The sequence below is a fragment of the Pongo abelii genome, chromosome 16 (assembly GCF_028885655.2).
Source record: "Pongo abelii isolate AG06213 chromosome 16, NHGRI_mPonAbe1-v2.0_pri, whole genome shotgun sequence".
NCBI classification, from domain to species: Eukaryota; Metazoa; Chordata; class Mammalia; order Primates; family Hominidae; genus Pongo; species Pongo abelii.
The window spans coordinates 47,898,331-47,923,627 of NC_072001.2; the positions used below are offsets into that span (position 1 = coordinate 47,898,331).

At 41.8% G+C, this 25,297-nt stretch overlaps 1 protein-coding gene and 1 non-coding gene across 2 annotated transcripts in view; one reads left to right on the plus strand and one right to left on the minus strand.

The window, feature by feature from the left end:
• Positions 1-15,164, plus strand: part of TERB2 (telomere repeat binding bouquet formation protein 2) — a 45,944-nt gene extending 30,780 nt beyond the window's left edge. Inside the window, exon 7 of the mRNA XM_054531398.1 lies at positions 15,016-15,164. Within this exon, the coding sequence (XP_054387373.1) occupies positions 15,016-15,077 (62 nt within the window). The 3' untranslated portion in view covers positions 15,078-15,164. The remainder of the gene's footprint in view (positions 1-15,015) is intronic.
• On the minus strand, positions 15,013-15,178 carry LOC112129166 (U1 spliceosomal RNA). The gene has a single exon (XR_002911585.2). It is a non-coding gene; the product is annotated as a U1 spliceosomal RNA (small nuclear RNA).
• Between the last annotated feature and the right edge of the window lie 10,119 nt (positions 15,179-25,297).

Sequence of the window (25,297 nt, forward strand, 5' to 3'; positions counted from 1 at the left end):
GATTTGGGGAGCACACCTATGACTGCACTTGTGGTAAGGGTGACACTCACCCTACTTTTCCATTTAAATCATTTGAGTTGTTGTATGTATTCTTGGAGTAGGGGTGGCCTTTCCCCATAGAGTGTCATCTCTTTCAGGACAAGGAGTCTGTCTGTCATGCACTTTCTCTTGTGGTTTGGTGCTCTGCACATACTGAAAACAAAATTAATATTGTTGATTTAACTGCCAAAGCTGGAGCACATAAGGATCATTAAGTACAAAGAATACTGATCAAACAGAACAAGCTCTACCTCCTTATTTGCCAACCCCTAGAGGCTGACATGGTGAGAGGGGTGAGTTGAAAAGGAAGAAGTTTAGTTTTACCTTCTAAAGGTCAGCCTGTCTGTTGGTCTGGTACAGGTAGAGATTACAACAACAACCCTTCAGGAAAATGTTACATTTTGTCCCATGAAAAATAAACAGTATTTCGTTCATGCGGCACATACTAGTCTTTCTGGCATGATGGACTGTGGTTAAACTCAGCATATCCTGGGAATGGGTAGGAGATGGACATCACTGAGTAGGAGAAAGTGAAACTGGGAAATGAACTGTGGAGAAAGAGATCTCCACAGGGTCAGTGACAAGTATTCTGAATGATCATGGGAAAAAGAGTAGTGTGGAGGGAAAGGGGGGCAGTGGAAGTGACTGAAGTTCAGACTGCATTCTGGGAGATGAAAGAAGCAAACAAGGGTGCAGCACTAAGGAAGGAGAGAAGAAGGAGTTTGAGTTACACAAGATTTTCTCTGAAAAATGAAAGATACCAGAAGTGGCCATATTAAAAACCATCTCATAATGGACCTGCTTTACTTCAGAAGGGGTAAGTGCTAGTATTTGCTAAGTCTGAGAAATCATCATTGCAGTCTTATCATGATGAATCATGTAGTGGCCACCCCAGAAACCTGAATCACCAAAGCTTCCTTTCCTCACCTCATTGCCATATAAACTGACTAGACTGGGATGGGAGAAAAAGATGGAGGCTTACAAATATCCTCTCCAGCATCACCCAAGCACTAAGGGCAGTGAGATGGCCAAGGTCCCAGTCCTAGGGCTTTTAGATTTCCATTGATACCGCTCTAAGGGATTTGATGGATGTGCTTGTTGGCTCATCATGTCATCCCCTTTCCATAGGCACATCTGTAAAAATGTCACCAGAAGGTGGCCCAGTGAGCAGGAAACCTCAGAGGTGGGGTACAGGAGGCTCCATGGTTCTAATGGCTGATGCCACCCTGCTTCAGTGGCCTGATGCCTCCATGTCTGTTATTAGGGTGTTCCTACTGTGGGGATTGGCACATTGTTTTTGTCCTATGTTATTATGCAACTGATTAGGTTGAGACTTAACCTAATCCAGTGCAGTCCAGTTCCTATTTTCCAGAGATGACAGTATACCCAGGCCACTTAAATTTGATCTGGGTGTTGGTGAGACTATTACACACCCACAAATAATCCAATAATCTCTTTGGCTGTGTCATTTCTACTGGTGTCTAACCTCATCCTTTTTATTTGGCTCACATTGATTTTATTCTAAATTTTAGGGATAATTTGGGGTCTCATCCCAACATATTGCCTTTATAAATACTGTCTCCTTAATTCCACAAATGAACATTACAGAGAGTTAGTGTTATTCTTATTTTACATCTGAAAAAAATGGACACTAACAGGTTTGGTAATCTGTCCGAAATCACATAGCTAGTAAATTCTAAGAATTGTGATACCAGGCGGGCACGGTGGCTCACGCCTGTAATCCCAGCACTTTGGGAGGCTGAGGTAGGCAGATCACGAGGTCAGGAGATTGAGACCATCCTGGCTAACACGGTGAAACCCCGTGTCTACTAAAAATACACAAAAAATTAGCCGGGCGTGGTGGCAGGCGCCTTTAGTCCCAGCTACTCAGGAGGCTGAGGCAGGAGAATGGTGTGAAACCAAGCAGTGGAGTGTGCCGTGAGCTGAGATTGTGCCACTGCACTCCAGCCTGGGCAACAGAGCGAGACTCTGTCAAAAACAACAACAACAACAACAACAACAACAAAAAGAATTGTGATTCCATCTCTGATCACTCTGGTTTTAAAGTTCAGTCTTTTCCTACATAATGCTGAAGTGACTGGGAAAACTCAAGCTTCTAAATTGGCAATTCAATTGGGAATTTACTATTATGGTCTGTGATGATGACATCTTATATCATGTACAACAGTGGATCAAACCTGACTGCACATCAGATCATGTTGTTGAGCTTTTAAAAACTATACATGCTTGGCTAGGTGTGGTGGCTCACACCTGTAATCCCAGCACTTTGGGAGGCCAGGGCAGATCACCTGAGGTCGGGATTTCAAGACCAGCCTGACCAACATGGAGAAACCCTGTCTCTACTAAAAAATACAAAAAATTAGCTAGGCGTGGTAGCACATGCCTGTAATCCCAGCTACTCGGGAGGCTGAGGCAAGAGAACAGCTTCAACCTGGGAGGCAGAGCTTGTGGTGAGCCAAGATCGTGCCATTGCACTTCAGCCTGGGCAACAAGAGCAAAACTCCATCTCAAAAACAAACAAACAAACAAAAAAACTATACATGCTTTGAATGTATTAATACAATTAGATTTGCTAATATTTTGTTCAGAATTTTCGCATGTATGTTGATGAGAGAGATCAGCCTGTAATTTTTCTTTCTTGTAATGTCTTGTCTGTTTTGGATATCAAGGTTATGCTGGCCTCATAAAACAAGTTAAAAAGTGTTCTCTTCTGTCTTTTATTTATTTATTTTTGGTAGTGACAGGGTTGCACCTTGTTGCGCAGGCTGGTCTTGAACTCCTGGGCTCAAGGGATCTAACAGCCTTGGCCCCCCAAACTGCTGGGATTATAGGCATGAGCTACTGCACCTGGTTCTTCTCTTCTTTTTTAATGCCTTGTATTTAGACAATGTTATCTGTATTATTTCTATAGTTTATACCTCACAAATATTTTCATTTTGGCCTAATACATGGTCAATTTTTGTGAATTATCCACAGATACTTTTAAAAAAAAGGTGTATTCTCTTTCTTGAGTACCAAGTTTTATCTGTGTTATTAATTATGCTATTTAGCCCTTCTCTGTCGTTTTGGCTTCTACTACAATGTTTCCATTTTTTCTTGTATATCCTGTGATTTTATGTTTTAATTAATATTCATGTTGGTGCTAAGTTATTTGGTGCTTAGGTATTCATAACATTGTAACTGGTGAACTGCATTTTTTTATCATTATAGATTATTTATTTGTACCCCTTATCACTTGTTTGTCCCAATGTTAGCCTTGCCTGATGGGGAGAAACCAGAGCAGAAAGGCAGGAAATTCCAAAAACCAGAGCGCCTCTTCTCCTCCAAAGGATTGCAGCTCCTCGCCAGCAGTGGAACAAAACTGGACAGAGAATAAGTTTGATGAGCTGACAGAAGTAGGCTTCAGAAGGTCGATAATAACAAACTTCTCCAAGCTAAAGGAGGATGTTTGAACCCATCATGAGGAAGTTAAAAACCTTGAAAAAAGGTTAGACAAATGGCTAACTAGAATAAATAGTGTAGAGAAGACCTTAAATGACCTGATGGAGCTGAAAACCACAGCACGAGAACTGCATGACACACGCACAAGATTCAATAGCTGATTCGATCAAGTGGAAGAAAGGGTATCAGTGATTGAAGATCAAATTAATGAAATATAGTGAGAAGACAAGATTAGAGAAGAAAGAGTGAAAAGAAATGAACAAAGCCTCCAAGAAATATGGGACTTGTGAAAAGACCAAATCTACATTTGATTGGTATACCTGAAAGTGATAGGGAGAATGGAAACAAGTTGGAAAATACTCTTCAGAATATTATCCAGGAGAACTTCCACAACCTAGCAAGGCAGGCCAACATTCAAATCCAGGAAATACAGAGAATACCACAAAGATACTCCTTGAGGAGAGCAACCCCAAGACACACAATTGTCAGACTTACCAAGGTTGAAATGAAGGAAAAAATGTTAAGGGCAGCCAGAGAGAAAGATCGGGTTACCCACAAAGGGAAGCCCATCAGACTAACAGCGGATCTCTCGGCAGAAACTCTACAAGCCAGAAGACAGTGGGGGCCAATATTCAACATTCTTCAAGAAAAGAATTTTCAACCCAGAATTTCATATCCAGCCAAACTAAGCATCATAAGTGAAGGAGAAATAAAATCCTTTACAGACAAGTAAATGCTGAGAGGTTTTGTCACCACCAGGCCTCCCTTATAAGAGCTCCTGAAGGAGACACTAAACATGGAAAGCAACAACCAGTACCAGCCACTGCAAAAACATGCCAAATTTTAAAGACCATCAATGCTAGGAAGAAACTGCATCAATTAATGGGCAAAATAACCAGCTAACATCATAATGACAGGATCAAATTCACACAGAACAGTATTAACCTTAAATGTAAATGGGCTAAATGCCCCAATTAAAAAAAACAGACTGACAAATTGGATAAAGAGTCAAGACTCATCAGTGTGCTGTATTCAGGAGACCCACCTCACATGCAGAAACGCACATTGGCTCAAAATAAAGGGATGGAGGAAGATCTACCAAGCAAATGGAAAGCAAAAAAAATCAGAGGTTGCAATCCTAGTCTCTGATAAAACAGACTTTAAATCAACAAAGATCAAAAGAGACAAAGAAGGCCATTACATAATGGTAAAGGGATCAATTCAACAAGAAGAGCTAACTATCCTAAATATATATGCACCCATTACAGGAGCATCCAGATTCATAAAGCAAGTCCTTAGAGACCTACAAAGAGACTTAGACTCCCACACAATAATGGGAGTTTAACATCCCACTGTCAATATTAGACAGATCAACAAGACAGAAGGCTAACAAGGATATCCAGGACTTGAACTCAGCTCTGCACCAAGTGGACCTAATAGACATCTATAGAACTCTGCACCCCAAATCAACAGAATATACGTTCTTCTCACCATCACATCACACTTATTCCACAATTGACCACAAGTAAAGCCCTCCTCAGCAAATGTAAAAGAACAGAAATCACAACAAACTGTCTGTCAGACCACAATGCAAACAAATTAGAACTCAGGATTAAGAAACTCACTCAAAACTGGAAAACTACATGGAAACTGAAAAACCTGCTCCTGAATTACTGGGTAAATAATGAAATGAAGGTAGAAATAAAGATGTTCTTTGAAACCAATAAGAACAAACACACAATGTACTAGAATCTCTGGGATACATTTAAAGCAATGTGTAGAGGGAAATTTATAGCACGAAATGCCCACAACAGAAAGCAGGAAAGATCTAAATACAATACCCTATCATCACAATGGAAAGAACTAGAGAAGCAAGAGCAAACAAATTCAAAAGCTAACAGAAGGCAAGAAATAACTTAAGATCAGAGCAGAAATGAAGGAGATAGAGACACAAAAACCTTCAAAAAAATCAATGAATCCAGGAGCTGGTTTTTTGAAAAGATCAACAAAATAGATAGACCACTAGCAAGACTAATAAGAAATGAGAGAAGAACCAAATAGCCACAATAAAAAATGATTTGCATTCCTCTGATGACCAGTGATGATGAACATTTTTTCATGTGTCTGTTGGCTACATAAATGTCTTCTTTTGAGAAGTGTCTGTTTGTATCCTTTGACCACTTTTTGATGGGGTTGTTTATTTTTTTCTTGTACATTTGTTTAAGTTCTTTGTAGACTCTGGATAATAGCTCTTTGTCAGATGGGTAGATTGTAAAAATTTTCTCCCATTCTGTAGGTTGCCTGTTCACTCTGATGACAGTTTCTTTTGCTGTGCAGAAGCTCTTTAGTTTAAAATCCCATAGAAATACAAACTACCATCAGAGAATACTATAAACACCTCTATGCAAATAAACTAGAAAATCTAGAAGAAATGAATAAGTTCCTGGACACATACACCTTCCCAAGACTAAACCAGGAAGAAATTGAATCTCTGAATAGACCAATAACCGGTTCTGAAATTGAGGCAATAATTAATAGCCTACCAACAAAAAAATAGTCCAGGACCAGATGGATTCACAGCCGAATTCTACCAGAGGTACAAAAAGGAGCTGGTACCATTCCTTCTGAAACTAATCCAAACAATAGAAAAAGAGGAAATCCTCCCTAACTCATTTTATGAGGCCAGCATCATCCTGATACCAAAGCCTGGCAGAGACACAACAAAAAAAAGAGAAATTTAGACAAATACACCTGATGAACATCGATGCAAAAATCCTCAGTAAAATACTGACGAACTGAATCCAGCAGCACATCAAAAAGCTTATCCACCATGATCAAGTAAGCTTCATCCCTGGGATGCAAGGCTGGCTCAACATACACAAATCAATAAATATAATCCATCACATAAACAGAACCGATGATAAAAACCACATGATTATCTCAATAGATGCAGAAAGGGCTTTTGACAAAATTCAACAGCACTTCATGCTAAAAACTCTCAATAAACTAGGTATTGATGGAATGTATCTCAAAATAATAAGAGCTAGTTATGACAAACCCACAGCCAATATCATACTAAATGGGCAACAAATGGAAGCATTCCCTTTGAAAACTGGCACAAGGCAAGGATGCCCTCTCTCACCACTCCTATTCAACATAGTGTTGGAAGTTCTGGCCAGGGCAATCAGGCAAGAGAAAGAAATAAAGGGTATTCAATTAGGAAAAGAGGAAGTCAAATTGTCCCTGTTTGCAGATGACATGATTGTATATTTTAAAAAACCCCATTGTCTCAGCCCAAAATCTCCTTAAGCTGATAAGCTACTTCAGCAAGGTCTCAGAATACAAAATCAATGTGCAAAAATCACAAGCATTCCTATACGCCAATAGCAGACAAGCAGAGAGCCAAATCATGAGTGAACTCCCATACCCAATTGCTACAAAGAGAATAAAATATCTAGGAATCCAACTTACAAGGGATGTGAAGGACCTCTTCAAGGAGAACTACAAACCACTGCTCAATGAAATAAAAGAGGACACAAACAAATGGAAGAACATTCCATGCTCATGGATAGGAAGAATCAATGTCATGAAAATGGCCATACTGCCCAAGGTAATTTATAGAATCAATGCCATCCCCATCAAGCTACCAATGACTTTCTTCACAGAATTGGAAAAAACTACTTTAAAGTTCATATGGAACCAAAAAAGGGCCTGCATAGCCAAGATAATCCTAAGCAAAAAGAACAAAGCATGAGGCACCTGACTTCAAACTATACTACAAAGTTACAGTAACCAAAACAACATGGTACTGGTACCAAAACAGATATATAGACCAATGGAACAGAACAGTGGCCTTAGAAATAACACCACACATCTACAACCATCTGATCTTTGACAAAGCTGACAAAACCAAGCCATGGGGAAAGGATTCCCTATTAATAAATGGTGCTGGGAAAACTGGCTAGTCATATGTAGAAAGCTGAAACTGGATCCCTTCCTTACACCTTATTCAAAAATTAACTCAAAATGGATTAAAGACTTAAATGTAAGACCTAAAACCATACAAACTGTAGAAGAAAACCTAGGCAATACCATTCAGGACATAGGCATGGGCAACAACTTCATGACTAAAACAACAAAAGCAATGTCAACAAAAGTCAAAATAGACAAATGGGGTCTAATTAAACTAAAGAGCTTCTGCACAGCAAAAGAAACTGTCATCAGAGTGAACGTGCAACCTACAGAATCGGAGAAAATTTTTGCAATCTACCCATCTGACAAAGGGCTAATATCCAGAATCTACAAAGAACTTAAACAAATTTACAAGAAAAAACAAACAACCCCATCAAAAAGTGGGCAAAGGATATGAACAGACACTTCTCAAAAGAAGACATTTATGTAGCCAACAGACACATGAAAAAATGCTCATCATCACTGGTCATCAGAGAAATGCAAATCAAAACCACAACGAGATACCATCTCACACCAGTTAGAATGGTGATCATTTAAAAGTCTGGAAACAACAGATGCTGGAGAAGATATGGAGAAACAGGAACGCTTTTACACTGTTGGTGGGAGTGTAAATTAGTTCAGCCATTGTGGAAGACAGTGTGGCGATTCCATGGAATACTATGCAGCCATAAAAAGGGTGAGTTCATGTCTTTGGAGGGACATGGATGAAGCTGGAAACCATCATTCTCAGCAAACTATCACAAGGACAGAAAACCAAACACCTCATGTTCTCACTCATAGGTGGGAGTTGAACGATGAGAACACATGGACACAGGGCAGGGAACATTACACACCGGGGCCTGTCAGGGCTTGGGAAGCTGGGGGAGGGATAGCATTAGGAGAAATACCTAATGTAAATGACAAGTTGATGTGTGCAGCACACCAACATGGCACATGTATACCTGTGTAACAAACCTGCACATTGTGCACATGTATCCTAGAATTTAAAGTGTAATAGAAAATAAAAAGGAAGAAAGAGAAACAAAACAAAACAAAACAAAACTTATAACCATTGCTTTCTTCTAATTTACATTTGTAAAGATTTCTGATTTATTTTGTTTTGGATCCCTTGTGTACAGCATAGAGTTGAATTTTGCTTTATGATTTAATCCAAATTTACTTTATTTTATTTTACTTTCAATTTTTATTATTTTTTAAATAAAAAATAGAGATGGGGTCTCACTGTGTTGCCCAGGCTGGTCATGAACTCCTGGGCTCAAACGATCCTCCTGCCCAAGCCTCCCAAAGTGTTAGGATTACAGGTGTGGGTCACCAAGCCTGGCTGAAATTTCTTTTATTGTAATACATTAGTTTAGCACATTTATATTTATCAAATTGAAATACTTGGTATTAATTATTAATATAATATATATAACTTTATATGATGCCTTCTGTTATTTCATAGATCCTTTAAAAATTCTGATGTTATGGTATGTATTTGGTTTTATTTTTTCTGAAAATCTGGAGAGGTTATATTTTTATTTTAGTGATTGTCTTTATAATGTATATACTTAATCTTCCTCTCTTAGGCACTATTTATCAATCCCCTAATATGAATAAATAATGAAATTAGAATATTTTCTCATCTTCTCCCTATCCTGCTCTTGATGACCTCTCTTTTTGCCATAGTTTTCCAATTTATTTCTTGGTTGAAGTTCATCTTCTAGTAGTTTATTCAAGGAAAGCTCATGGAAACAATATTTCTTGAGATCCTGCCATGTTTAGAAATGTCTCACTGTGCCTTTTTATATAAACAGACAGAGATAAACACAACAGAATATGTCGAGAATTGACTCAGAAGTATGCCACGTGATGCTACCTTGAAGTCAGAATAACCTGCATTATAGCTGAAATAAACTTTAAATTACTATTCCTTTTTACCTTCCTCCCTTCCTCTCTCTCTCTCTCTCTCTGTCTCTCTTTCTCTTTCTCCACTCACTGCAGCCTCCGCCTCCCAGGTGCAAGTGATTCTCCTGCTTCAGCCACCCAAGTAGCTGGGATTACAGGCGTGTGCCACCACATCTGACTAATTTTTGTATTTTTGTATTTATTTTTTATTTTTATTTTTTGTAGAGACAGGGTTCCACCATGTTGCCCCGGCTGGTCTCGAACTCCTGAGCTCAACCGATCTGCCTGCCTTGGCCTCCCAAAGTGCTGGGATTCTAGGTGTGAGCCACTGCGCCCAGCCCCTTTTTTAGTTTCTAATCCAGCTGCTCCCATATCAGACCTCATCTTTTTAAGTTTTATTTTTTGTTTACCTCCCTCCATTCATTCACATGCTCATTTGAGAAGACTTAAGTTCTCTCAGCTTTGGACAATAACTGCTTTTAAAAACTGTAAGATTTCAAGAGAACGGTTGCCCAAGACTCAGAATTGTTTTACAAATGGAGCATGTGTATTATGCGGCCAGTGTCTTCACTCTAACTTGGTTATAAGACTGAAACCATTCTTCACTGCTCTAACATGCTGAATAAATCAACTGAGGGGGAGGGGGTGTTTATCTCTGTCTGTTTATATATGTTATATGCATTGTCATGAGGCTGTGTGACTTATCTAAGTGGAATATTGAATATCCATTGAAATGGATTTGTTAAGTCATTTATATTATTAATGAGCATTTAAATGCAACAGATATCATTCCAGATGACTTCACATGAATGAATAAAAGTCAGTGCTATTCGATTATTTTTGGCTTGAAAAAAATAGACTTTGTACATCAGAGTGAACTCCTCACCCTAGAGAAGTATAATTTTCCAGCTTTTACCCTAAGGTCTTCAGCCATAGGCCTTCTCACTACCTTTCTTCTTGCATCCTGGCATTTCCTACAGTGTAAAACACTGGAGGATCTATGTGAACCCCTGGGTTGGGTCACTTGCTAGGCTCTAGTTGCTGTTGTTGTTTTTGTTGTTTTGTGCCACTCTCTCCTTGTTCACTGTGATTCTGCCACACTGCTGACTTTTCATGATGGCCTCGCCCTCTTGGACTCCACGTTTGTGGTGGTTCCTTCTGCCTGGAACACACAATCTCCCTCCGTAGCCTCACTGCTGTCACAACTCAAGTCTCTCAAGTACAGCTTTATCTATCACTCCCTCAGGGCAAAATTCTCTTGCTTTCAAGCTAGACTAGGTTCCTCTGCTACACACTTCCATGGTTTTCTTTTCTTTTCCTTCATAGCCCTTACCATAATTGTGTTTGAGTCATTACTTCTATGATTATCTGTTTAATGGTTTGTCCTCCCCTAAGTAGGGATTGTGTCTGTCAGATTCATTGTATCCCCAGCACCTTGTACCAGCATGTCATAGACACTTATTACATAGTTGCTGAATAAATGGAAGAATGATCCTGTCCCAATATGGCTCCCACTCCCATCTTTTCACCAAAACTCCTTTTGCATGATTACCAATTACCTCCTTGTTGCTGAATCCACTAGATATTCTTTGGTTTCCACCTTGACTTCTTATCAGTATTAAACACTTGACCACTTTTTTCTTAAAACACTGCTTTTTGTGCCTTCACTTATTCTCAGGATCCTTTGCTGTTTCCTCTTCATTTTTCCTAGTTCCTTGATGTTTGATGCTCAGAGCTTGGACCTGAGCTATGTCCTTTTTCAAATTGTGTGTTCAGTCCCTAGATTATCTTATTCTCACTTACTGCTTTCAATACAGTCTATATACCAATGACTTCCAAATTTCATCTAGACCTTCAAGCCTAGACTTTCCCAGTCTCCTACATAGCATGTGACCTATATTGTTTGGTCATTTCACCTGGATGTCTGCTATAGGCATCTGCTATAGTTTAAATGTTTGTCCCCCAGCACCTCATGTTGAAATTTGATTCCAGTGTTGAAGGTAGGGCCTAACGGGAGGCGTTTGTGCCATGGGCATAGACGACACATGAATAGATTAATGCCCTCCCTCTGGGGTTGGGGAAGTGAGAGTGACTGAGTGAATTGTTGCTCTGTTAGTTCCCACCAAAGCTGTTTGTTAAAAAGAGCCTGGCATCCCCCTACTCTCTCTTGCTTCCTCTCTCGCCATGTACTGTCTGCACACCTTGGCTCCTCTTTACCTTCACAATGAGTGGAAGCAACCTGAAGCCCTCACCAGAAGCAGATGCTGGTGCCATGCTTATCATACAGCCTGCAGAACTGTGAGCCACATAAACCTCTTCTTTATAAATTACTCAGCCTCAGGTATTCCTTTATAGCAACACAAAACAGATGAAGACAGAAAATTAATACTGAGGAGTGGGTGTTGCTATAAAGACACTTGAAAATGTGGAAATGGCTTTGGACTAGTTAACGGGCAGAGGTTGGAAGAGTTTGGAGGGCTCAGAAGAGAAAAAAGCCTAGGAAAAGTTAGGAACTTCTTACATATTGGTTAAATGGTTGTGACCAAAATGTTTATAGACATATAGACAGTAAAGGCCATGCTGACAAAGTCTCAGATGGAAATGAGGAACTTATTGGGAACTGGAGCAAATGTCACCCATATTATGCCGTAGCGAAGAACTTGGCTGCATTATGTTCATGGCCTAGGGCTTTGTGGAAGGCCAAACTTAAGAGTGATGACCTAGGTTATCCAGTGGAAGAAATGTCTAAACAGCAACACATTCAAGAAGTGGCACGGCTACTTTTTTTTTTGAGATGGAGTCTTGTTCTGTCGCCCAGGCTGGAGTGCAGTGGTGCGTGATCTCCGCTCACTGCAAGCTCCGCGGCCTCCCGGGTTCACGCCATTCTCCTGCCTCAGCCTCCCGAGTGGCTGGGACTACAGGTGCCCGCCACCACACCCGGCTAATTTTTTTGTATTTTTATTAGAGACGGGGTTTCACCATGTTAGCCAGGATGGTCTGGATCTCCTGACCTCGTGATCTGCCCGCCTCAGCCTCCCAAAGTGCTGGGATTACAGGCGTGAGCACCGTGCCTGGCCTGCTACTTTTAAAAGCTTATGATCAGATACAGCAGCAAAATAATGATCTAAAGGTGGAATTTCTAATTAAAAGAGAAAAAGAGCAAAACAATTTGGAACATTTATAACTTGGTCATGTGGTAGAGAAGGAAAGAATGTTTTCAGGTGAGGAATCCAAGGGTGATATAGAGCAACCACTTGCTAGAGAGATTACCATGGATAGAAGGGAACCAGGTGCTAATAGAACAATGGGGAAAAGACCTCAAAGACATTTCAGAAATCTTTGAGGTCATCCCTCCCATCACAGGCTCAGAGGCCTATGAGGACAGAGTGGTTTCAGGGGACAGGCCTGGGATGCTTTTGCCCTGTGCCACTGCAGGATGTGGGGAGCATTCTAATTTCTCTAGCTCTAGCTTGAGCTCAAACAGCCCCAGGTACCACTCAGGCTGCTGTTCCAGAGAGTGTAAGCCTTAAGTTCTGGCAGCTTCCGCATGGTGTTGTCTGCACGCTCCCAGAATGCAAGAGTGGTAGAGGCTTGGCAGCTTCCACCTAGATTTCAGAGGATGTATTGGAAAGCCTGAGTGCCCAGGCAGAAGCCTGCCACAGGGGCAAGCCACTGCAGAGAAACTGTACTAGGGCAGTGCCTAGTAGCTGTGGAAGAAGGGCTGCTGCCCTCCACCATAGCATTATGGAGTCACCAGCAGCATGCACCTCAGTCTGTGAAAGCCTCAGGCACTCCACTCCAACCCATAAGGGCAGCCATGTAGGCAGTGCTCAGCAAAGCCATAGGGGTAGGGCTGTCTGAGGCACTGGGAGCCCATCCCTCAAGCCAGTGTTCCCAGAATGCAGGACATGGAGTCAAAGTTTATTTTGGAGCTTTAAGATTTAATGTCTGCCTGTCTGCCCTACTCAGTTTTAGACTTGCATGGGCCTGTTACTTTTCTTTTGGCCAGTTTCTCCTTTGGGGAATGAAAATCTTTACCTAATGCCTGTACAACCATTGCATCTGGGAACTAAATAACTTGTTTTTGATTTTACACGCTCATAGCTGGAAGGAATCTGCCCTGAGTCTCAGATGAGACTTTGGACTTTAGACTTTTAAGTTGATGTTGGAACAAGTTAACACTTTGGGCACTATTGGGAGAGAATGTATTTTGCATGTGAGAAGGACATGAGTTTGGGGGGAAAGGGGCAGAACGTTATAGTTTGGATGTTTGTCTCCCCAATCCTCATGTTGAAATTTGATCTCAATGTTGGAAGTGGGACCTAATGGGAAATGTTTGGGTCAGGGAGGATGACCTCTCATGAACAGATTAATGCCCTCCCTTTGTGGGTTGGTAGGGGCAGGTAAAGTGAGTGAGTTCTCACTCTATTATGCTGGTTGTTAGTTCCCATGAAAGCTGGTTGGTAAAAAGAGCCTAGCACCTCCCTGCTCTCTCTTGCTTCCTCTCTCACCATGTGATCTCAGCACATGCTTGCTCTCCTTCCCCCTTCCCTTCTGCCAATAGTGGAGGCAACCTGCAGCCCCTCACCAGAAGCTGAGCAGATGCTGCCACCATGCTTATTGTGCAGCCTGCAGAACCATGAGCCATATAAACCTTTCCTTTATAAATCACCCAGCCTCACATATTCCTTTATAGCAACACAAAGTAGACAAAGACACCATCTCAAACTTGGCCTACCCAAAATCACACGTTTGATATTTTCCCCAAATCTGCTCCTCCCCAAATCTCAGCTGAGAGTATCTTCATCCATCCAGTTAGTCATGCCAGAAATCTGGGAGTCAGCCTTTCTGCTATCTTCTTCTCAACTCCCATAAGCTAACGCCTTACAAAGTTCCATGGATCCTACCTCTAAAATAAATCTTGGATCTGTCTACTTCACTCCACCTCCACTTCCACCATTTATCCAAGTCCAGATCAGCATTCTGGGCTGGCATATAGCAGGAACCTCAACTGGTCTCCTTGCTTCCACTCTTCCTGTGCCACCAGCACTGCCGCCACTACCAAAGTGCCTCTCTCCTTGGATAGTTCTAGAATAAGATTCCTGCTCTCTGACTCTCCTTTCCTAGCTCTTCATAGTGCTTTCTTCAGGTTTGTTAATAGAAAGTATGTTAATGGTTCCTCAGGGTGGCCTCTATTAATCTCTTTTACTGCATATGAATTTTACTAGTTTAACGTTCATTGTCAACCTTATTTTTAAGTTCTTCAAGAAACTTTATGGTTTTTGTTTTTTTGTTGCTTGTTTCTTTTGCTGTGAATAGCTAGGTGTGAGTAACTGAATAGCTGATGAAGCAATGGAGAAAGCCATAGTCAGGATTTTATAACTGTTCTGACTTTTGGAACACCGAGGACCTATGGCACACTGATTTTTCTTGTCAGCGCATTATGTAATCCAGACCTGCAATAATCCAGTATCTGTGATAAGTTAAGGGGAGATTAACCCATCACAGACACTGGGTTATTGCAAGTTATCCAGATCCAGTATCTGTGATGGGTTAAAGTCTCCCCTAGATATGCGACCCCTTAGGATTAATTTTTAATTAATTATATTTTAAACTCCAAATAAGGTTTTTCCTTTTTCTTTTTTTTTTCCCCAGGGGAAAGCACGAATGCAGTTCCTCACTACCACAAATTATGCAGTCAAGTTTCCCGCATTTGAGGAAATCACAGGGGTAAGCACACCTATGGAGTGCAATGGATGAGCCTCACCCTGGGAAAACCACATTCATGATCATGGCATCTCCCCTGCCTGGTAAGAATCCAAATAAGCTTTGATAGTAGAGATTTATCAACAACTTGTTAGTTGCATTCAGTGGGGAGAGTGTTTCAAAGTGCTGTGCTGTGCTGTCTGGGAAAGTTAAGCAGAGGCCCAGAGAAGCTGTGCCAAGCAGGCCACCAGCAAAGTCAAAGGCAGCATTTTACAGCTTATTCAGTAAAATGCCTGGAAAAGTCTGTTCCTCAGCACTATGAATGCTGGCCTTTGTTAGGAAATTATGCAGAAGTGTCACAATACTATAATAACAACTTCAGTTTTTTGTTTTTAAAATGTCAGCTTCTTAAGACTCCTTATCAAGTTCTTCTGCTCTGAAAAAACAGAATCCTTACCAATTCATCCTTTTACTTTCTCTATAAAGAGCCCTAGTCATAGAATATATTTCTAAATTTGCTTTCCCCTCCTCCAAATCTCTGCTACCAGGCAACAACCTTCAAGACAGCTTTAAAATGTTACTGCTCAGGAAAAAACAAATACAACTCCAGTGTGGGCATTATGTCATTATTCCAGTGGCTTTTGCTTTGGTTCTGTGTGTTTTGTTTTCATAATTTAAAGTCCAAGGAGTGTCTCCTTAAAGTGGCCCTCAGCTCTAAAGCCATTCCTGGGGTCTTCTCCTTCAGCTTCACCCATTGGAAGGACATGCTTAGAAGACTGTGTGGAAACCCCACAAAGCAAGGGGGGTTAAACTGGGTTTTAAATTCAGTGGATAAGTGAAGGAAAGCACCTCATCTCTCCAAGCAAGACCTTCTTAGCTGCTAAGTGCAGGAGCTACTGAAGGAACCAGTCATGCACAGCTAAGAGCTGTGGGAGGTATCTAAAAGCAAAAGACCTGACTGATTCTATAAGTCATTCCACTGCAAAAATCCATTCCACTGCCTTGTACATCTTGTAATACTCCCCCATCCTGCACCTACACGTGCAGGCGTGCGCACACACACACACTTCCCTTGTTGTCATTACTGAGGCTCCAGAGATTGATCCGTCATCATCATCAAATTTTTTGGGGGCTTTTATGCTGTATAGAACACTTTACCACATCCTGGTTAAGAAATGAAGCCTTGTCATCTGTGGGATTCCAGTGCATTTGGGGAAGGGGTGATTACTGGTGAAAGTACAGGCTGTGCCCTGTATGTTGGGCGGGCCAGGGGGAGACAACTTCAAGGGCTGGGGCAAAGTCTACTGGATTAGGTAAGAGGATTAGCAGTGTGTCTGTGAAACCACCACTGCAAAATCAACTGAGACAGTGAAAGAGATCTGACCTAAAATCTTGCTTCTAACCTCCAAGCTGTCCTTCATTCCTGGGCATGGTCTGAACCAACTTCAGGGGGATCTTAGTTTTTAATTTATAGATTAAAACAAAGATAACAGCCCTTCTCCAAAACAAACCTCCTTCTTGCCTGGGGACTAGACTGTCTTTGTAGGACTAACGAATTAGCCACAAAAGTAGAAATTATGGTTTAGGAGTCACGCAGCTGGAGACTACAGGATTCTGACCCTCCCCAAATTGCTCCTGGGGATAACATCACTATTATAAAATGAAATGTTAGTGCTTTAGATATTTTGCAGACCCCGCACTTGATGGATCAGCTGGCACCACCCAGATTGATAAACTGGCTCATCTGATTTGGGGGCCCCTACCCAGGAACTGACTCAGCCCAAGAAGACAGCTTTGACCCTTTATGATTTCACCTCTGACCCAACCAATCAGCACTCCTGACTCGCTGGTTTTCCCCTACTCTCCAGCCGAGTTTCTGGTCTCTGTCTCTGTCTCTGTCTGTCTCTCTCTCTCTCTCTCTCTCTTTCTCTCTGTGTGTGTGTGTGTGTGTGTATTTGTATAAATGATAAATTTATACAAATTGTATCACTGTTTGTCTCCTCTGCAAGGGTTCGATTAGTAGAAGAAAGGATTTGTGAGACTAGTCTTAGGTTGTAGCAAATCTGGTGTACTTTGTGCTAAGAATTTGTCTTTCTGTGTTCTTCTGTAATGGAGAGAAGGGAATCACAGAATAGAATGTGGGTTTAGGACTCCTGTGAGCCCACTTTTCAAGCCAGCCTGGCAGGCTGCTCAGTTACAGACTTTGCTGTGTGTACCTGACACCAATACCAGATGAAATTTATCTGTTTGTTTTGTGTCCTTAAGAGCCCAACCTTGTGACCATGTGGGGATACTTTCTCTTGGTCTCTGCCACCCAGAGGACAGGAATTTGGGGGTTCATGTCATAGTTAACCCTAAAAGTTATCTTGAGCAGTTAAAAGCCTTTGCAAGCTCAAAATTGGCTGCTCTAGGCTTCTTCTAGGAAGAGCAATAGAAATTGCTCAATGCTGTAACTCAGTAGCTAAGGCCTCGTCTTTTGACAATGGCAGCCCAGGTTAAATTCTTGGCTTAGGGAATGAGTCTTTTCTGGCTTATTTGTGTAACTTTTTGCCACTTATTGATTCTTTTTCCTCCGTGGACCACTTTTGATTTCTCGTCTTCAGTTTTCCTTTGAACTACCTTGGGAAGATTCTAAATTTTGTTTTAAAAAAAAAAAAGAAACTGATTACTATCTCTTTGAATCACCTTGTGTATCCATTATAACCTTATTTAAAACATTAATTTCACATGGGAAGCTACCTGTGGTAAAGTTCAAAAGCAAGGAACATTGACTGTCTGTCCTGGCTAGAGTCTAGTAATTAGATATTTAAAAAATAATTTTTTAAAGAGCCATATGGTTAAAATCGGCTTGATTAAAAGCAGATATCCAAACTCTACATATACTTAAAATACCTTTACTTATTTTTTCTCTTCTTGGATCTTATTTTTCTAAAGAAAAAAAAGGTTTTTTCTTCTCAGTTGACTGAATTGTTTTTCTCCACTTTTGTCTTCTCAACACTCTTGATGCCCACATGAGAGAACCTAAGATAAATTCTAACAGCCTTGGACTCTTAGGGAAAAACAGAGGAGGTGCCACAGACCCCATTCTGGGAAAAAGCTCTGTTTTTCTCATGGAACCCTAGCAATTGAAAGAGAATAGATCCCTCTCAAAATCTAAGGCTGTCTTCCGTTTTACATTACATTACTTGACATTTTTTACATTGGCAGGTATCAAAAATTACTTTGCATTATTTGAGAGCTTTTAGTCTTGGTGTGTAATAACCACGTAGGAAATATACTTTAAAGAATGGCCAATGGCAGTTAAGAGGGATGCTTGGCTCTTGGATTTTTGGATTAGAGAAGCATGCTCTTGGCCACCTGGAAGGTATGGAAATATCCCACCCCCAACTGAGAGGAGGCTCCCATGGGGGATGGGCTGATTTCAAAATGGGCTGATTGGTTTTGGGTTGCTTTGCAATGACATGCATGGTAGAAGTATTGCACTATCTTCTCCCATAGTATTTCCCTGTTTTGTGGGGATCCAAGATGCAGTATACAAATGGCACCCTTAATTTCGGGGATATGTTTTTGCCTTCCAGCTATGCCTTCTTATTAGGCCCTAGAGATGCCATGCTTTCCTGGTGCTGTTCCTCCAAGGGTGCCACCTTGAAGCCAGTAATCCAATTAAGAAACTGGCAAATGAAAAATCTTGCAACTACCAGACCTTCTGTCTGTCTGTCTATGTATATGTGTTGTATGCACGATGTTTGTATAAAAGAGCTCTGACTATTTGGCTTAGAAAAAATAAGCACTTAAATCAAGTATTTTGTCAGAAAAATAGAAACATTTTAATGCCTTTTTGTTTATGTGATTTCAGTGATCTTTTGGAAATAAAAACAGTTTTAAAGATTATTGGTAAAAAATGTCTTCACAATTTAGATGTTTAGTCTAAATTAGGTCAGATGTTAGGTTTGCTAAACACTTTAAGGTCATACACTGTTTCTTTGACTTTTGAAAATTGTTAGGCTTACCTACTTTGGAGCCATTAGAAATTCTAGCTAAGGTCTGGGGACATGTGGAATTAGCCATGCCCCCTAGCTATGCTGGTGTCAGACCTTATCTGCACTTCTATCTGAATATTAAGCAGAACAGAAGTTAACTGCATGGGCTGAACTAATAGAAGACTGAAGCAACCTTTATTGACTTTTTGATTAAAACATTGCTGATCTTTTTTGTTTTCCAGAGCCAAGAAAACCTTTCTTTTGAACTATTTACAGCTTTTAATATTGAGTAAAGTACACATCTGTAAACAAAATTTGGAGCATATTTGATTCTCTCTTCCTGATTTCCCCAGGATTTGGTAACTATTTGTGAATATTCTTAACTTATGGCAATATAGTTATTTCCATAAGTGCAATAGGAATGTTTTCCTTTGCAACAGGACACAACTGAAGAAACTGCTTATTTTACTAAGGCTTTGACTGGAATTGTGTGCTTGCCTTTAAGGAATAAAAGCCTCTTGGGGCTAGGCATGGTGGCTCATGCCTGCAATCCCAGCACTTTAGGAGACCGGGGCAGACAGATAGCTTGAGCTCAGGAGCTCAAGACCAACCTGTGAAACGTGGTGAAACCCTGTCTCTACTAAAAATACAAAAATTAGCTGAGTGTGATGGCACATGCCTGTAGTTCCAGCTACTTGGGAGGCTGAGGTGGGAGAACTGCTTGAGCCTGGGAGATGGAGGTTGCAGTGAGCAGAGATTGCATCACTGCACTCCACCCTGGGTGACAGAGCAAGATCCTGTCTCAAAAACAAAACAAAACAGAGAAAACAAAGCCCCTTGGGAAAACTGGCCTCATACCTTGTCTACACAGTCCCTGTATAGGATTCCTGATCTGTGGTAAGTAAAGAATGTCACTTTCTAACAGGCCGAAGAGCCCCAAGTTATCTTGGGACCTCAAGAGGAGAGGAATTTACCCAACTCATGGTTATTTGAGGGTACAAACCCGTGGCTGGGCTTGGCTTTTAAAAAGTCTTATCTGAGATTCCTTATGAAACAGAGTTCCATCAAAGCCATTTTAAAATGCCTATGTGAACAATAATTATTCTTGCTGCACTGTATGCAAGTAATCAGGCAGAGCATAATAAGATTAAAACTTATTTTTCAAGTAAAGTTGATCTACTGTGATTTATTTTTAATTAAAAAATGGGGACTGGAGACAGAAAAGTTATGCTCCAAAAATAAAGAAACGCTCATTGTTAGTTGTTCTTGAGTTTTTTCTGCAGTTTGGACTAAATCCTAAATTATTTGTGGACTACAAGTCTCCAAATTAATGATTTCAAATCTTTACTTTTAAAAGTAGGAATTGCATTCCTTATGCTAGAACTCATTGTTTCCTTTGTAGTGCGCTGTTCCCTTAAATGCAATACTAAAATTATAGATGACAATACTAACACATTTTTCAGCCATCCTGCATGAGTATGCTCAGACAGTTGCAAAGTGGTTCCAGTCCTTTCACCTTGGGGTCAAAACGTACCCCGACTACGCTCCTGGTCAGCAAGAAGAAGTTAGAGTGGTCTTTGCCCTTTCTCTCTCTTCATTAGCCAACACCTTAAGATTAAGGTGTTATAAAACCCAAAGGAAGGGATTGAAACTGCCATTGCAAAATTATAACTAAGACAGTAAAAGAGATCCAACCTAACCAAGTCCATCTTGCTTCTAACCTCCAAGCTGCCCTTGTTCATTCCTGGGCAAAGTCTGAACTAACTTTGTGGGGAACTTAGTTTTTTTGTTTTTTTGTTTTTGAGGCAGAGTCTCACTGTCACCCAGGCTTGAGTTAAGTGGCGTGATCTCAGCTCACTGCAACCTCTGCCTCCTGGGTTCAAGTGATTCTCCTGCCTCAGCCTCCCAAGTAACTGGGATTACAGGTGCCTGCCACCATGCCTGGCTAATTTTTGTATTTTTAGTAGAGACAGGGTTTTGCCACATTGGCAAGGCTGGTCTCAAACCCCTGACCTCAGGTGATATGCCTGCCTTGGCCTCCCAAAGTGCTGGTGAGAGGTGGAGCCAGCTGGCCTTCCTGGGCTGAGTGGAGACTTGGAGAACTTTTCTATCTTACAAGAAGATTGTAAAATGCACCAATCAGTGCTCTGTAAAAACTCACCAATCAGTGCTCTGTAGCTAGCAAGGGGATTGTAAAATGTCCCAATCAGTGCTCTGTAAAATGCACCAATCAGCAGGATCCTGAAAGTAGCCAATTGCAGGGAGGATTGAAAAAAGGCCATTCTGATAGGATAGAAATGGAACATAGGAGGGGACAAATAAAGGAATAAAAGCTGGTCACCCCCAGCCAGCAGTGACAAGCCGCTTGGGTCCCTACCATGCTGTGGAAGCTTTGTTCTTTTGCTCTTCACAATAAACCTTGCTACCACTCACTCTTTGGGTCCATGCCATCTTTAAGAGCTGTAATACTCACTGTGAAGGTCTGCAGCTTCATTCTTGAGGTCAGTGAGACCATGAACCCACCGCGAACCAACTCCATACACATCTTGGGAGCTCGTCCAGTATAGCACCATGCAGTGAGTACCATTGGACCCCTTTCACTTGCTATTCTGTCCTGTTTTTCCGTAGAATTCGGGGGCTAAACACCAGGCACCTGTTGGCCAGTTAGAAACAACTAGTGTGGCCACCAGGCTGAAGACACGGATGTCAGGCTTTCTAGGAAAGGGCTCTCTAACAACCCCCGACTCGTCAGAGTTAGGAGCATTGGTTTGCCTGGAAACAGCTTCTGCTTTTCCTATACTTCTGGGCTGAGCTGAGGGTCGACAGAGAGGAAAGCCATTCAGCTCTGGGGTCCCAGCAAAAAGTTAATTGACCCTGCAGCCATGAACAGAGCTCTCAAAGTTACGTTGCCCAAGTGAGACTCATCCATCTATCCTATCTATCCCGACCCTTGCCTCCTGGGTCCTAATGCCTGTCAGACAAACTTCCTCCCACCTCTCTTCCCTAAGGCTAGTCCTGCTTCTAAAAACTACTCCCTGTCCCTGGTGCTCTTCTAGTTTCTCTGAAAAGAATGGTTTCTAGTATAAATTTCAGGACTCTGTTCCCTTTTTTAGGCACCCAGGCTCACCAATCAGAAAGACATAATTATTGCCCAAAACCCCGTAGCAGAGGGGACTATCTGGAATTTTAGGATTCTTCCTCAGACTAGCAGGCCTAACAAAGGCTATTCCAAAAGCTAAGATATGGGGAGCCTCAGAAATTATAGACTCCAAAATTGGGGGGCAGATATCCTTCCTGTTCATATGATGAGAAGTGAGGACAAAAGGCATCACTCTTACGACCCTGGAGATCCCTTCCCTCCTTCAAGGTATGGCCCTCCACTCCATTTTGTGGATATCATCTTTATAGGACAAGGGTAAGGTCCCAATACCAACAGAAGAAAATGCTTAGGACTCTAACAGGTTTTCGAGAATGCATCAGTAAGGGCCACTAAATCCGTTTTTTCTCGGTCCTCTTTGTGGTCTAAGAGGAAAGGCAAGGGTGCAGGGTTTCGAGAATGCGTCTGTAAGGGCAACTAAATCCGACCTTCCTCGGTCTTCTTTGTGGTCTAGGAGGAAAACTAGTGTTTCCACTGCTGCTTCTGTGAGCAAAACTATTCCAAACAGCAGCGTCCAGGACCCGTTGCAGGTTCTTGGGCAGGAGAAAAAAAAACAAACCAAAACCACGGGCGTTTTTTTCTTTCAGATGGGAAACACTCAGGGATCAACAGGCTCACACTTGAAATGAATCCTAAACCATTGGGACAAATTTGACCTGCAAACCCTGAAAAAGAAGTGGCTTATTTTTTTCTGCACTATGGCCTGGTCCCAATATTCTCTCTCTGATGGGGAAAAATGGCTACCTGAGGGAAGTATAAATTACAATAGCATCCTGCAGCTTGACCTTTTCTGTAAGAAGGAAAACAAATGGAGTGAAATGCCTTATGTCCAAGCTTTCTTTTCAATGAAGGATAATCCACAACTATGCAAAGCTTGCAATCTACATTCCACAGGAGGACCGCTCAGCTTACTCCCATATCCTAGCCTCCCTACAGCTTCTCTTCCTTTCTATTAATGATGAGCCTCCTCTAATCTCCCCTACCCAGAAGGAAACAAGCAAAGAAATCTCCAAGGGACCACAAAAAAACCCCAGGGCTATAGGTTATGTCCTCTTCAAGCTGTAGGGGGAGGGGAATTTGGCCCAACCTGGGTACATGTCCCCTTCTCCCTCTCTGATTTAAAGCAGATCAAGGTAGATCTGGGGAAGTTTTCATGTGATCCTGATAGGTATATAGATATCCTATGGGGTCTAGGGCAAACCTTCGACCTCACTTGGAGAGATATCATGCTATTGTTTTGTTGCTGTTGTTGTTTTGAGATGGAGTCTCACTCTGTCGCCCAGGCTGGAGTGCAGTGGCACAATCTCGGCTCACTGCAAGCTCCACCTCCCGAGTTCACACCATTCTCCTGCCTCAGCCTCCTGAGTAGCTGGGACTACAGTCATCCACAACCACACCTGGCTAATTTTTTGTATTTTTAGTAGAGATGGGGATTCACCGTGTTAGCCAGGGTGGTCTCAATCTCCTGACCTTGTGACCTGCCTGCCTCGGCCTCCCAAGGTGCTGGGATTACAGGCATGAGCCACCTCGCCTGGCTCACTGGATTTATTGTTAGATCAAACCCTGGCCTTTAATGAAAAGAATGCAGCCTGACAATTTGGAGATACCTGGTATCTTAGCCAAGTAAATGATAGAATTTACTGAAGAAAGGGACAAATTCCCTACTGGTCAGCAAGCCATCCCCAGTATGGATCCCCACTGGGACCTTGACTCAGATCACGGGGACTGGAGTTGCAAACATCTCTTGACCTGTGTTCTAGAAGAACTAAGGAGAATTAGGAAAAAGCCCATGAATTATTCAATGATGTCCACCATAACTCAGGGAAAGGAAGAAAATCCTTCTGCCTTCCTCGAGTGACTATGGGAGGTCTTAAGAACATATACTCCCCTAACGTCTGACTCCCTTGAGAGTCAATTGATCTTAAAAGATAAGTTTATTATGCAATCAGCTGCAGATATCACGAGAAAGCTCCAAAGCGAGCCCTGGGCCCTGAACAAAATCTGGAGGCATTATTAAAGGTGGCAACCTTGGTGTTCTATAATAGGGACCAAGAGGAACAGGCCGAGAAGGAAAGGTGAGATCAGAGAAAGGCCACAGCCTTAGTCAGGGCCCTCACATAAACAAACCTTGCTGGTTCAGAAAGGACAGAAAATGAAGCAGGCCAATCACCTGGTAGGGCTTGTTATCAGTGTGGTTTGCAAGGACACTTTAAAAAAGATTGTCCAATGAGAAATAAGCCGCCCCCTCACCCATGTCCACTATGCCAAGGCAATCACTGGAAGATGCACTGTCCCAGAGGACAAAGATTCTCTGGGCCAGAAGCCCCTAACAAGATGATCGAACAACAGGACTGAGGGTGCCCGAGGCAAGTGCCAGCTCATGTCATCACCCTCACTGAGCCCTGGGTAAGTTTAACCACTGAGGGCCAGGAAATTGATTTCCTCCTGGACACTGGTACAGCCTTCTCAGTGTTAATCTCCTGCCCCGGACCACTGTCCTCAAAGTCCATTACCATCCAAGGAATCCTGGGACAGCCTGTAACCAGGTATTTCTCCCACCTCCTCAGCTGTAATTGGGAGACTTTGCTCTTTTCACATGCCTTTCTTGTTATGCCTGAAAGTCCACACCCTTATTAGGGAGGGACATATTAGCCAAAGCTGGAGCTATTATCTATATGAATATGGGGGACAAGTTACTCACTTGTTGTCCCCTACTTGAGGAGGGAATCAACTCTGAATTCTGGGCATTGGAAGGACAATTCACAAGGGCAAAAAATGCCCGCCCAGTTCAAATCAGGCTAAAAGACCCTGCCACTTTTCCTTATCAAAGGCAATATCCCTTAAGGCCTTAAGCTCATACAGGGTTACAGGATATTGTTAGACATTTAAAAACTCAAGGCTTAGTAAGAAAATGCAACAGTCCCTGCAACACCCCAATTCTAGGAATACAAAAACCGAATGGTCAGTGGAGACTACTGCAAGATCTCACACTAATCAATGAGGCAGTAATTTCTCTATATCCAGTTGTACGCAACTCCTATACCGTGCTCTCTCAAATACCAGAGGAAGCAGAATGGTTCACTGTTCTGGACCT